This window comes from Acromyrmex echinatior, chromosome 17, assembly GCF_024713525.1.
Source record: "Acromyrmex echinatior isolate Ae372 chromosome 17, ASM2471352v2, whole genome shotgun sequence".
Classification (NCBI taxonomy): Eukaryota; Metazoa; Arthropoda; class Insecta; order Hymenoptera; family Formicidae; genus Acromyrmex; species Acromyrmex echinatior.
In genome coordinates this window covers 7,468,973-7,484,238 of record NC_141868.1, presented here as the reverse complement: position 1 = coordinate 7,484,238, position 15,266 = coordinate 7,468,973, and the positions used below count along the sequence as shown (strand labels likewise).

The following is a 15,266-nucleotide window of genomic DNA, read 5'->3' as shown; positions in this document are numbered from 1 at the left end:
CTCAGAAACTGTCAGGAACGGTCAGGCAGGCAGGACAATCAGGATACAGGACAGAGAAAGAGAAAAAAAAAGTCATCAGTTAGTTCACAATGAGAGGCTTATACGCCTATTCTTTTCTAATCTTGCGTCCAGTTTTTCCCTTTCTCCACTCATTATAAAGATTCGTATTATCGTTTAAATGTATATTTATGTCCTTTTTATAAAGATCTGCGCGTAAATATTTGTCAGCAGATAGGGAAAATATTCATTCATATATACAAGAAGATAATTTATATTAGGAAAAATGTGTGAGAAGAAAAGAAAGAAAAAGATATAATGCGTGCATGTAGCGATAAAAATGGCAAGAGAAGAGTATATTCATCAGCGTTTTGTAGGCATTAATTAGGACTAATTAATAGGAAATAAAAACTAGTTTACGAAGCTGTATAATCGTTTAAGCATTAGTTGGCTTAAATAAAAGAGAAACCTTTTCTTAATTATATCTTAATTTTGCGTGAGGTAACAATAGGCTATAAGCTCAGACTAAACTGTTGCGAAGGGTCAGAATGTAGCGGGTAAATTATCTAATGTTACCCGGAATATCTTTCTCGTGCAGCTTCGAAGTTTCAATGTTCTTCATGAAAAACAGGCAAAATGTATATAAAAAGTACAGTTCTTAATAAATCTCTTAACTTTATGAAACAGACAAAATGTATATAAAATATAATTATATATTATCACACGAATCTCTTTTATAACGTAACTTTTTTTTTTCGAAGCTGCATAATGAAATTATTCACGATAATAACGATAGATAGGATCATTTCTTGTACACGTTGAAGGAACAACTTGTAGGACTTGTACAATAGAAAAAAAGGAAAAGGCAGAAATAGATGTACTGTCGACTGTGTAGTTAATGAAAAAGAAAAAAAAATACCACCGATACCTCGAGGCGTCAATGTTCAAATATGTATTCGCAGTATTAAATCATTTATATAGAACGTAAACCCCATCCCAGTCTTTTGTAGTTTTTTTTTTCATCGGGAAGAATGTCACAAACGACTTGCGAATTTTTTTTGTACCCATTTTTTATTATAGAAAGATTTGTGCTTTAGATAGTGATAGATTATCAAGAATTTCGAATCACTACTCAACTTGAGAATTCTTAAAAAATCTTGAAAATTTTGAAAGAGTGATAAGAAAGAATAATTTAAAAAACTTGTTTAAAATATTTTTAATATTTAAAAAACTTAATTTTTAAAAACTTGGGAGATTTTTTAAAAGTTTACAGTATCTCAAGGTTGTTAAAGTTTTCAAGCTCTGAATAAATTTTTTTTTAATATTGATTTTCTCAAAAAATTCGAAATTTCATTTAAATTTAATTGCTTTTGCTAGGAGAAGAGATTCTGTTAAGAAAAGATAAAATTTTCCTATACTATTGATATAATGAATCTCTACTAAAATGAAATTTTTTAGTTGAAGATTTACATACTTAAAGATTTAATTCAAGTATTTATCTAAAGCATAATTTTCGAGTCGAATCTTCTCATCCCCCAATTAGCTCATCACTTTTCGGTAGATTTAGAGCGGTGTTGAAGTACTAGAGTAGTCTCTAGTTAGTCTAGTGCAGTTTTGAAATTTAGTGACGAAGATTATCAGCTTAAGAGAGCCAGGAAGAAGCTAGCAGATAGCAGAGAGAAAGAGCGAAAGAACAGGAAAAAAGGGAAAAGGCAAAAATAACAGAGAGAGAGAGAGAAAGGATTCTCAGGCTGCGACAGACAGGACTAGTGTTTACTAGACTCTTTCCATTCTAGCCTCTGTTATGCAATCACAGGTAGGAATGTTCGATTCATTTGCTTAGTATACATATATAACACGTAAATGTACATATATTTTTATAGGGTGTTAAATGGCAACAAGTGTGTGCATGACATTACAGTCTTATTTTACAATGTTTTTGGCGACTACGTTGTGTATCTGGTGGCACTGTATACCAGAATTGTTGTTATTAATAAGAACTTGCGAAAGTTTGATGAATGGAAAAGAATCGGTAGAATTTGCTTTAAGATTATATCGAGAAAGTTAAATTTCTGAAATAGTCAGAATCTTTTAAATTAAACAAATTTTTTATAACGTTGCATTTATAATTTGATGCAAAAAGAAAAAAAATAAAAACACATGCTCTTTTAAAAAATAGGAGGCACGATTTAAAAAAAGAGCACGTATGCACATAAAGTGGAAATAAATTTTTACTTTGCGAATTAAAAACTATTTATACAAAATTAATTTTGAAATATATAAACTACTTTTATTATTTATTGAAGACTGATTTTATTTCAATTTTTATATCTATCTTGCAATTTGTCGTTTGTATATCTATATTAAATAAAAAGTTTGTATATGTTTCATATACTAAAGTTTATTTTTATTTTAATTTATCAATTTATACAAATTCTAACATTAAAAAAAATTTCAATTAAAATTCTAATTAAAAAAAATACATTAAAAATTTTTTAAACATTTTGTTCAATGATATATACATAATCACGAAGTTTAGCAAAACATATGTAACGCTAAGTGGAATATTACCGATTCCATTTAATTCATCTTCCTTTCGCAAAGAAAGTTTTAGGTTGAACAGGAGATACATTTTCGTTCGTATAGCTGTTGCATCGTTACTGTTTTTTTATATTTTTCTTCTCTTTTTTTTTATATCTTCACCAGTGTTCGTGTGTGTACACAGAAAGTCTCTCTAAAAATATATCGCTTAGAGATGAAGAGGGCTCTTTAAGAAATGTGCTTTTTTTCACATATCGTCGTCCGAAGATCTATGGTTTAAAAATATATAGTATGAATCTTTTAGAGAAAAACAAGTTAAAACTTTATTTATGGCTATTAAGCAAACAGAACTTTATATCATCGAGTACTTTAGAAAAATTCATAAATTAGATCTTCAAATATCTTCTTTTCTGATTTTTTTATGTTCACTTCGTAGAGAAATTTTCAAATTATAGCATTTCTATTCAAGGTGTGATGTTTTTATCGCATATTAAGTTGAAGGAATCTATCAGAACTATCAGAACTATGATGCCTAGGAAATCAATTATCAATAATATATTTAATATTCAAAATGTTAGCAAGTATTCTCAATTCAAAAGTCTTCATCACCTTAGATTCCTATAAGAATAATTGATTTATACTATAGATATATTTTAATATTGATTCGTTAATATACAAGGTTTTCTTTAAGAACTCGAGATTTTCAAAACATTTAAGGATGTAATCATGCAAGAACAGGTAATGCTAATATAAAAAAAATCACAACTAATTAAGATTGGATGACGAAATATTAGTCTTTTTAAAGGAAAAATGAGTTTAATAAATAGGCTAAAATCTAAAGTTGAGATGTAACAACTGGCATTATCGAAGAGACTTTACTGCTCTCAAGATTTACATATTATGAGCAATTGAAATTTCAGAAATCTGAATCTCGAATATTAATATTTATCGAAAGCTATATTTAGACACGTATGGATTTATTTTCAATGTAAATTCATTACATGAGAAGTCCATTCAAATCTATAGGGCAGTCAGCTGTGTCCTCACCTTGAAAGACGCGAAAAAAAGAAACGAGAAATATTGAAACTTAATTTATTTAAGTTCTCTCGTTCGCGAAGGGCAGGCAGGGCGTTTCTTATTGAGACTTCTTTTTACTTTCACTGTATTAATTGCTGTCTTTCGTTTTCATTAATTTCTGGTTTACCGTTTGGGCTGGTACTCTGCGAGAGCGATATGCCTGTGCCGCCGTCCTTCCAAGGCTGCCGACCGAGGTAAGTTCAAGTAACGATCTATTTTTTTCAAATTGTTTTAAGTATTAATTGAGATCAGGTAATTTTGAGAAAGTCTAAGAATCTAAGCTTCTAAAGAGCTTCCAAGAGTCCAAAGATTGAAAAAATGAATATAAAAATTAAAAATTTTAATACTTAGGATGTGCTCCTTCAAAAATTTTTGATTGTGGCTTATATTAGTCTTAAGGATGCAGTTTATATTGTAGCAACACTTCAAAGAACTAAACGGTTCATATTATTTTAATAATAATATTAAATAATAATATTATATTTTCAAAGGAAAAATTTTGAAGTAAATATTCGAAATTTGACTTTAATTTGCTATTATCTTGCAAATATTTAATTTCTTCTTGGAAATAATTAAAGATATTATCTTTAATTACATAGCATTTTAGCATTTTTTATCAGATGAAGACAAATTATTGTATACGTATATTAAAGACATTTTTAAAAATAATTTTTAATATTTTTTTCATAAACGAATATTTTTTTCTAAAAGTTACACATACAACTTTAAATAATTAATTAGTAAAATATTTGAAAATTTTATAAGAAATTTATTACGTTCACAAAAAGCACAAAAATTATTAATTTCAAACTTACAAGATAGGCTGCTCTCTTAAGCTTCTACATGTAACAATTGAAAAAGTATTTTCAGCAAACAGGGATCAAAACTAAAACGGGAAGTAACAATTATATAAAAAAACTTTATAAACAAAATATGTAAGTGTAAGAAGAGATAAAAGTTTGTAATAAATATATTATAAACTTCTATCTCTTCCTTACGCTTTTATATTTTGTTTATAACGTTTTTTATGTAAGTGTTACAACTTACTCGTGTTACTTTTGACCTGAGTCTCCACTATCAAAATTTTTAGCAATAAAAAAATTTTTTATGAAGAAAAAATTGAAAGATTTTAAAAAATTTAATTGAGGATTAAAAAGAGTCTACTTTCTTTCTTGGATCGGAATCTCTCGGAGCAAAATTCTTGCATTTACAGTTATAAAGAACTTACAGTTTTAGAAATTGAAGAATTCTTGAAACTATAGAAATTCTAAAAATTAAAAAATTTAGGATTTGTTTAGGATATAATAAGAATATATTATATGTATTTAGATTGTAATACTATTTTTACACATTTAATAAACTTCTTTTAGTCTATAGAGCTGTGTTTTTTCATTCTCCTCCAAACTCGTGAAATACATGCAATTGTACTTATGCGTCAGCTATAAAAAGTTATTTGATATATTTATATTATAACTCATTGCACTAATTATTGTGAATTATTCGCGAAACAATTAAATAAATAACTAAACTATATATATATATTTTTTTGCAGTTTCGTGTATTCTCGTTATTTTGATTAAGCTTGTTAATTACAGACAAAACATGCTTGAATCTTATGTTTATTATAATTATTATATAATTAATAATTGTGCAACTTTATACGTTACGTCACTATTATGATTAATTGTAATCCGATTGACTTTTCGATAATTGTTAACATTTTTCATGTTTTTTCATCGTTTCAAATTGATTTCATTCTCGACGTGCTTTAATCTTGAAAGTTAAAGTCTAAAAGTTTTAATCTTGAAGACTAATGTTAGTTCATTTTTAAATCAAGTTCTAAGAATTAGGCAAACTTAAACCAAGATTAAAATTAATCTACATCAGTAGAAATAAACATGATTTTTTTTATCTTTCATCCCATACAAATAAATAACAAATGAGGAATTGCAATTGAAAAAGAATTCGGCAAATTGCATGAAAAATTCTAAAAACTAAATTAATCAATTCCAACGATATTTGAAAAAATATGAAATTGAGAAAAAAACTGGTACAAAAAAGTATCTTTTGACATCAATAAATATTGCAATTTTTCCTAATTACTTATTATATAGCGCCAGAAAAGATTTTTAACGTTTCACCTTTCGTGCACGCCGAAAATTGATCGTTAAAACTGCTTCTATATCGCATAGTTTATACAGAAAAAAAGGAAAATGAACTTATTGTCAGATGTGTCTTATCAGTGAACATAGCGATCGCACGTTGGATTTAATTAAGTCGTGGACACAAGATTCGGCGGATTATCAGACGTCTCGCTACTACTACTGCTGTAACGTGGCTGATCCTTCGAGGACGAGTTGATGACAACGGGGTTGCTGGAGATGCAGGAGTGATTGGTCATCGATCCGTAAGTATCTTTGTACAGGCAGAGGCCGCAGAATCCTGTCGCATTGTAAAGCGGTAGATTCACCAGACCGTTCGATACCGCGAAGTTTCTGTAAATCACAAAGAGATTTGACAACAAAGTTTAACTGTTTCTTTTCTGACAAATGGTGGTGATCGTAAATGTTGAATACTTAAATTAAGATATTCAATACTTTCCAACTGCAAAGATTGCTACTGTCTTATAAAAAAAAAAGACACTTTGGAGAGATTGTAAAAAAGGAGCATTTATGAATGGCGTTTCTATTTAATTGAAATAAATGCTTTTATTCAGAGGGAGAGAGAGAGAGAGAGCGAAACATTAGGGAGGAACGGAGTCGTTACTTAAACTACGGATCGCGTGTCGGCAGCCCTATCTGCTCATTTATGTTCTAATGCCTGGCTGGTTATTAAATGAAGACTGTTATGAGATGTTCTGCTGTCGAGACCTCAGCCATTTGGAACGTAATCGAGTTTTTTATAACATTATCCCTGGTAAAAATTTTTCTCAAAATTTTTTATATAATTTTTAGAATTTTTGTTTACATCTTTTTTAGAATTATTCTGTATATGTATCAATTCTGAAATATTTTGAAAATAAAAATCTTATAGAATCTGAAATATTTGTTATATTTTCGGAAGTTATAAAATGAGGAATAAAATCTTATTTAAAAATCTTGGAATATTTCAGAATTCATGTATATGAAAAATTGTGAGAGAAGATGTAAGAATGATTTTCTCAGAGTTTTTTTTTAAAGTATTCCAATTTATGTACAAAATTTTATCAGTCTGACAAAGAATTTATAATATATATTTGATTTTCTATTTTTTTTCTTTTTTAAATTAATATTTTGTTTACTATTAAGAATTCAGGAAAAAAAAAAGTATTCGTGATTCAAGAATGTTAAGAGGATAGACGATTTAGACATGTAGATATACTCAGAGTAATATACGAATAAAGAAAAGTTCGCCGGAATTGTATTCAACCTTCAATAATAAAAACACTGGAAAAAGGCATAGAAAATTCAATATGAAGATATATGGTCTTTGACAATCAAAGAGATGACAGGTAATAATTCTGATTAATATAGCATAAACTAAAACACAATACACTAACTTAACTTATATTAAACAATATTTTTCATTTTTAACATTTTAATGTAAAAAAATAACCTTTCTAATTTTCAACATTTAATATTTTTCTTCAACATTTAAATGTTGCAAAAAACAAATAGAAATACTTTCAATGTTCAACATTAAATATCTTAACGATTTTGAAATGAAAAGTTCATCAATATTCTATTAAAAATCTTATCAAGATTCTATTTAAAATTTTGTGTGATCAAAATGAAACTCTGCCCACTCGTTTCTCAGAATTCTCTCCTCGGAAATATTCTTCCATGAATGTCTTTGAACGTTTTTAGAGCAAATTGAGAATGCAGAGATGAGGACAATGCGTGGAACGCTCGAGGGTTGCGACAAGTGGATGAGAAAATCTCGCGGTTAACACGGGGGATGCATTTATCCGTCGTTTATCCGGTTTATCGAGCGTCAGGTGCATATCGACTGAATAACACCGGGAGCACTCGCCGGGAGTGGTGCAAGGGGTGCAAGAGTGGCGAAGGGTTGGCGAGATTCGACGGACCCCGAGTATGCGACGCTCGACTGCGGACGCTTCGACCGGGAGTTGATACGCCGATGCGATACGCCGCTAAATAGCCTTAAGTGGGATTACGTCTTTCGCTATTGTGCGGCGGAAGGAGGAGCTCGTACAAATTTCGGTCTTTGTGTGGCGCCGGGGCGTTCTCGGCGCCTCGCCTCGCATTACGGAGGGTGCCGAATTCATCGGGCAACGCATCTCTCTTCCGGACCGTGCCGGCCGTGTTCTCCGGAATAATTGTACTCGTGATTTCAGGTGAGGTAGTTAGGTTGATGGTTCTCTCGCGATTTGGGATATTTAGAGGAAGGTTCTAGTCCCGTCGCCGTGAGAATTTCAGAAATTGGAGTATTCACGATGTAAACAGCCCGGGATGACCTGAGAATAATTGTCGTATTTTGAAATTTATAGAAAAAAAAGAAAGAAGAATAATTTAAAAGAAGGAGAATCATTTTATTTTTAAATTATTTTTATGGTATTATATTGTCTCTCATCGTTATGAGAATTTTGAAAATTGGAGAATTCGCGATGATAAACACAGCCCCTTCCCCGATTATCTGAGAATATTTCTAAGAACAGCTGATGAAACTAACGCCCGCGCATTAATAGCCGCATTGAAAAGCATGATACATCATGCTGACAAGATAACAAATCGACTGGATGCATCGTGCGTGGGATGCAAGGATGTGGGATCTATGCGAAAATTGCCATATGTTCCATATGACCCTCTTACTTTTCCCATGTCAGTTTCAACGAAGAGAAATTAGATTAGTGTGGCTTAAGTAACTTTCAGAAATAATAGCAGTGTAAAGTCCTAACTTTAAGAATGTAAAGTCTTTCTGGAGAGAATTAAAAAATCAATTTGTTCTTTCGCATTTCCTCAAAGTCTTGAACAATTTATTTGTACTCTGCATATTAGAGCTCTACTATTTTTTTGGAATTTTTATGTATGCATATCATTATCGTGCATTTGTCTTAACTTATACTTTGACTTTGAAATTTTTTATTTTTATATAGTTTGAAATATCTTCATAAATTAAAAATTTAGAAGAACGAATTCATTTAATAGTATTCTCGAGAAGAAATCCAAAGATACAATTTAGATTACAAATAAGATTTTAGATAGATTATATAGATTATATAGATTATATTAATAGACAAAAATGTGAGTACCGATACTGCTGGTCTAGTTGCGCCTTTTCGATTCTTTTGTCCTTAGCGCGCCTATTCTGGAACCAGATTTTGATTTGCGTCTCGGTAAGTCTCAAGGAAGTTGCGAGCTCGAATCTGCGTCCCCTTGAAATGTACTCTCCCCGCCGATATTCAACTTCCAACCTCAGTGTCTGTTCGCCGCTGAATGTTGTCCTTTGTCTTCGTGGTCGGCCCTCTTTTCTTCTTCTACGTGCCACTACGAAGAAAGAGATACAAATCTCCAGTAAGTGCAAAAGTTCCTTTCACATGTTCAAAATTTACGTATGTATAGCACGAGATATTCTTACTTATTTCTATAGAATTCTGATTTAAAATGTAGCCATGTAAACATCTGTGTCATAAATTATTTTCTTAGAATAAGAACTAAAGATTTTGAAGTATTTTTTAATTTTTATTTTTGATAAATACATCATTCTTTCTAGTAAATACATCATTTTTTTTTAGAAATATTAAGAGTATCTGGCTAATGGTTCCAGTGACTAGACATGTATCTACCCAGATAGCACAGAATATTTATTACTATTCATTTTTTGAAATGTTATATAAACATTTTAGACATATTTTATATAAAGTTTTATTTGAAGTATTAAAATATAGACTAAATATTTTATGTAATATTTGATGAATATAAATAAAATATGTATAGTAATTATTTTTTACTTAGATTCTAATGTCTTATTAAGTTACTTTCATAGCATTTTTCACACACCTGCAATAAATACCCAGATAGCACAGAGAGTTTAAAAAGAATTATTCAGTAATAATATGTCATCATTTCAAAATTCAGTAATTTAAAAATAAAAAATTCATCACATGTGTATCATGATTTGCTTTCTTAATACTTCAATTTGATTTTCATTTTTGTTTTTCAGCACACTTGATGGGATTCATGAAATAAATCTGGCCATGCTGTAATTTCATCTTTGTTACGTAATAGAATAATTAGGATGCACTGGTAAAAGAGAGCGATATCGGAAATTGAGGCTTCCCGAGGCTTCGTCCAATCTGGCGTAAAACGGATATGGGATACTAATTGCTCTTTGGACCTTATAACCATTTAAGACTTCAGAAATCTTTGTAAATTTAAAATATGAAAAATTCTTAAGAATATTATAAGATATTATGGAATATTATGAGAATTTCCGTATAATGTTCGTCGATATGCTGTGACACCTGTTAACTATCTCTACGAAAAAATATCTTTCAACATTTGGAACAAATTGGGATCGCTGGGATCAAATATGAATACGTCACAAGCATCAACGGATATAGATTCCTCGACGATACAAACGCGACTTATACAAACATCCGGCGAGTCGAATCGGTGGCTTGTGAGGCTTAAAGGAACCTGGGAGAGGAGAAGAGTTGGGTTTTTCAGTAGGAATACCGCGGTGGTGTATTTCTCGCATTGAAAAGCGGCCAACTGCGTCTCGTAATCTCATCACAATCGCGACGAAGTGTCGAAGCGGGATAAAACCTGCGAGTGAGTGTGCGTGCCGCGTGCGGCTTGTCCTCGCAATGTTTCTGGCGTGACGCGGAGCGTCAAACTTTCCAGATGAAGAGTGAAATTCGTTAATTCCTCTCTCCCGTCCTCCGCCGCAGCGATATCCTCTGGTCATCTGCTAGAATATCTCTAAACCCGTTTGTAAAAATAGAAATCTCATACAGCGTGAAATATTTATATGAAAATTTTGTAAAATTTTTTTTAATATTTCAAAAATTTTTCGTAAATATTTGTAGAATATTTTAAATATTTTAAATATTTCACAATTAAAATAGTTTAAAAATATTGTAAGAAAAAGAATATTTCAGAAACTCTGATTTCGGGCATATTTATATTTTATGAAAAATTCTAAAATATTTTAATTATAAATTTTATTTAGAAATATATTCGAATTTCTATATAAGTTGATGTACTGTTCTATAATGTTCGTACAACACTTTCTGAAATAACTGGAAAATTTAGAAAACCGAGGTTATTCGAATTTCATAAGAAAATTCTTAAATTTGTTTAGTTCTGTGAAATTATTCAAAAATATATCTTTATCCGCTTAAAAACGATCATTTGGATATTTCTATAAGTAATTGCTCAACATTTCCTGTGTTTCGAATAATTATTTTGTACTTGAAAAAATTACGCTTTTCAAATCCTGCTTTTACTTTTTTTTATTTATTTCAAAATTATGATATTTCAAAATTTGTCAAATTTCTATAAGACAAAAGATTCCTTTTCAAGTGAAAAATGTATAAGTGAACAAATACATTTTTTTTTTTTAGAGAGAGCTGGGGGAGAGCCAGGCCGCGGAAAAATGGTGAAAGTTTTGTTAAATTTCAGAGAAGCGTCTGAATTGATTTCCTCCTGAAATCCTTTCTGTATGGGATTGTGCCATTGTTGCGCGACAGAAGAGTGCCTCAATATCCTCTCCGTATGGACGGTGGCCGCTCGGCGCGGGCGTCACGTAATGCGACATCACAAAATCTGCTTACTGATTCGCGAATACTCGAACGCAAAGACGCCTTTCGATCCTAAGCTTACGAAGAGACGAGGAGGAGGGAGATACAAAATGCAGGCAGAGAGAGAGAGAGAGAGAGAGAGAGAGAGAGAGAGAGAGAGAGAGAGAGTCGAGCTTTTGGAGACGCGTTATGCAGTCACCTGCATTTTCATGGTATGTATCTCCATGCAACTTGCAGGTTGGATGCACGAATGGAACAGAGTGTTTGTTTCTTGGCCAAAGATACATAGATAGATGATACCATATAGAATATCAAATAAAATCCATGCTAAAATTCAGGCTCCTAATGTATATTATAATTTTAAATGAATAAAATAGATCTTGATATATTCGTAGAATATCTGACAACGAATATTGTTCAAGTATCCAGTTTACTTGTAGATTTTTACGTGAAAAAATTTCACGATAGGGTCAATTTATTTTTAAGTTTAAAATCCGAACATTCTTAAATAGTTGTAATCCTGATATTTGCAAGCATTCAGAAATTTCAGGACAACGCGAATTATTTAAACAACAATTTCATTATTTAATCATTGTTTAAAATCAATCAAATTAACTAAAAATAAAGCAACTTTTGTTAATTAAAGCTAAATTTTCATAATCTTACATAATTTTAAGTTACACAATTTTATACTTCGAATTTTGACCTTCAAAATAAAAAAAAATCATTCAATTACATTAACTTTAAGATATAATTTAAAATTCACTGAACCCACGAATATCGGATTAAATTTATGATTAAAATTAATTTTATTAAAATAGACTTAACAAAAATCGATTGATTATATGCATTTATTAAAATTCTTCCAGAGCGGCGGAAGACACGTGTGAATGTTATGTTAATTGCGGAAAACTGAAATCTGCGGTACAGAAGCAACAGGAAGCTTACGGAAGGCTGAGAATCCTTGGAAGTGGTGCTCGGCCATGGATTGATGGTTCGGCAAAACGTGAAGATGTGACGGCAGCGTGGATGGGTGCGCGAGCTGCGTGAGATGAAAAGTCTGGCCGGGTCCTCGCGGAAGGAATCCGTGCAGAAAAGGCAGTCTCACACCTGTGAGCATCGAATCTTTCTTCGTTTCCTTGCTCTCAAATATTTTACTACTTGCGACATCGTTTGGCACTTTTTCCAGGTCCTTGGAGTGTGACACCTTACAAAAATAGAAAAGTGACAATTTAATCCTAACATTGACTAAATTTAGACAAAAATTCTTCTCATAACATCTTGTCATATTTTTTTAAGAATTATTCACATTTCAAACTTACAAAGATTTGTAAAAAAATATCTTAAGCTTCTTACTTTTATAACTTTTCTTCGGAAATGTAGAACAAGAAAGTTAAATTTATAATATTTCAGAATTCACAGGTTAAGAAATTTTAGAAGAGATATAGACTTTTGAGAAGTATCCCAATTTGTATCTAAAAATTAAAAAAATTGTCTAAAAAGTTATAAAATCATACAGAAATTTTGAAAATTTTAAAATTGTATTAAATACATTATACTAATAAATTACAATAAAAAGATATTTTGATTAATTAAAATAACAAGAATTGATATTTTGGTGAGACCAAACGGAATTTCTGATTATCATAACCACATCAATCAAAACGTTTTCCTCGAAAAAAGTTTAGGAAACTTAACTTTAAAATCTCTGGAATTAGACATTTTTTAGGAACTTTATAAAAATCAACCGAAAATTAAGATAATTTGAGTTTAATAGATTCAATGAAATTATTAAATTAAAACAAACTCGATTTGCTTATTATAAAAAAAAATGTCTTCGATCGATTTTATGATATTCTTCAAAAGACAATTCTTCTATTTTGAGTACAAAATGTATAATGAGTTTCTCTAAAATTCATAATCAGTACATTTTAAGATTATTATCGAAAAAATATCTTTGTTAAAAATAACCGTAATTCAAAAGAAAGAAAATCAATCGAGTGATCACTTTTCTTAGCGATAGAATGAACTTTTCTATGTATATATTAAAACGAAGGATTTATTTGTACTCACAGGCAACATTTTATGTGATTCAGGTGAGTCGGGAAGCTCGTGTGATGTTTTCTCCGTGATCTCTGGCGAAGAATCCAGACTCTCCCTCGCGTGATCCTCGTCCTCGTCATCTTCCGTTTTCTTCGTCGCCTCCAAATGACCGTAAAGCCGCGCGAAGAAACGTCGCGGCGATGACGGTCTTCTCATCTTCTTTGCGGACATTTAACGAATTTATATAATCTGTAGACTTAATCGTTCATACGAAAGATTTCCCAATATTTCTTTCAAATCAAACAAAATAATTTAGTAAAAGTCTCTCTCTCTCTCTCTCTCTCTCTCTCTCTCTCTCTCTCTCTCTCTCTCTCTCTCTCTCTCTTCTTAAAAGTAAAATTCTTTCAGATAAACAAAAGATGAGTTTAAAAGATTTTTTTTATTGAAGTTTTCTGTTCGTCCAAATATTCTAGCATGAATAAATGAATCGTAAATTCTCAGGTATGGAACATTATTTTTTTAAAGATTCAGGATTTTCTGCATTTAGGTGTCATCAGATTTAAACTTGTAGAAAACCGACGTTATTCCAATGGACTTGATGCATCCAAGACACGTTCGTAGAAATCAGAAACTCGAAACTGTTCAAATTTCTAGAATGCGGAGTTCACAGTTTTATGAAACAAAATTTCGCCTGTCGTAAGTTTTAAACCTGATATCTTTCATAATTCACTTTTCTCTCATTATTCCTTTTTATTATCCGACCGAAATTCATTTTCACTCGACGTTACTATCTCCCGAATTAACTCCCCTAATAACTTCACAGGAATACAATTTTCCGGCCGATCATAACTGAAGCTATCCCGTAGGACTTTCCAGAGTTTGAAGAATTCGCACAGCGGCAAGACGAAGATTCCCGCGGGCTAGAGAACGTCAGTTTCTGCGGGGTGGCACGCGCGTCTGAATCACCTGGCTGTCCTCCATTCTCTCACCTCGTGCTGACTGAGAAATGAAGGAGATCGGAGGTAGGGGGATACCTCCCTTCTACATCCGGAGATATCACTCCACCCTCGGCCACCCTCCCTTTCCCGTGCGACGCTGCACCGCCCCTATGCGAAATCGCACGTGCGGTCGCATTTGTACGGCCGAAAGTTTCGCTTCCTGTGGACGGATAAACACGCGATACCCCTTAGGATTTCCCGATTTCACCAGTGGCGGTCTCGATTTCCTTCCTTAAAGCGTTTGTAAGAGATCCTAGAACTTTTCCATGAACGAAGATTATGAATGAGGATAATCTATAATCTATAATCGTCTAGAAAGTTTTTCATTGTTAAAAATTTGTTTTTTTAATAAAAATATCAAAAGACAACGTATATTTATCGCAAAAACAGAAAATATCATTCTATTGCTAAGAAAAGTGATTACTTCATTTATTTTCTTCCTTTCAAGTAACGATTATCTTTACTAAAGAATATTTTTTTATAATGATCTTAAAATGTACTTATTACAAATTTTAGAAAAATTCATTATTATAAACTTAAAACAAACTTAAGAATTGTTTTTTTTTCTTTTTTTTTAATATAAAACTGATCGAAGAAGCGTCTTTAATAATAAATAAATTTAATTTTTCTAATTTAATAATCTAATTTAATAATCTTGATTGAAGTATTAAACTTACTAAGATTCACAGAATATATATATGTTTTGAATAAATTTGATGCTATTAAATTTATAATAGATTTGCGGATATATGAACTTTTAAAATGCTTTTACTGAAACAAAATAATTATTATTTGCATACAGTATGTATTTTTCTGTGTGTATATACATTTAATATAATATACATGTATATATCAAAATTAAGATA

General features: G+C 31.0%; 1 protein-coding gene across 1 annotated transcript; it reads right to left on the bottom strand.

Moving 5' to 3' along the window:
- Positions 1 to 5,858: 5,858 nt before the first annotated feature.
- LOC105153125 (transcription factor rough) lies at positions 5,859 to 13,633 on the bottom strand. The gene is made up of 4 exons (XM_011067780.2): positions 13,433 to 13,633; positions 12,308 to 12,566; positions 8,867 to 9,101; positions 5,859 to 6,110 (listed from the first exon to the last, which is right to left on the bottom strand). Exons 1-4 carry the CDS (start codon positions 13,631 to 13,633, stop codon positions 5,888 to 5,890), a joined length of 918 nt encoding a protein of 305 aa, XP_011066082.2. The 3' UTR covers positions 5,859 to 5,887.
- Positions 13,634 to 15,266: the final 1,633 nt, after the last annotated feature.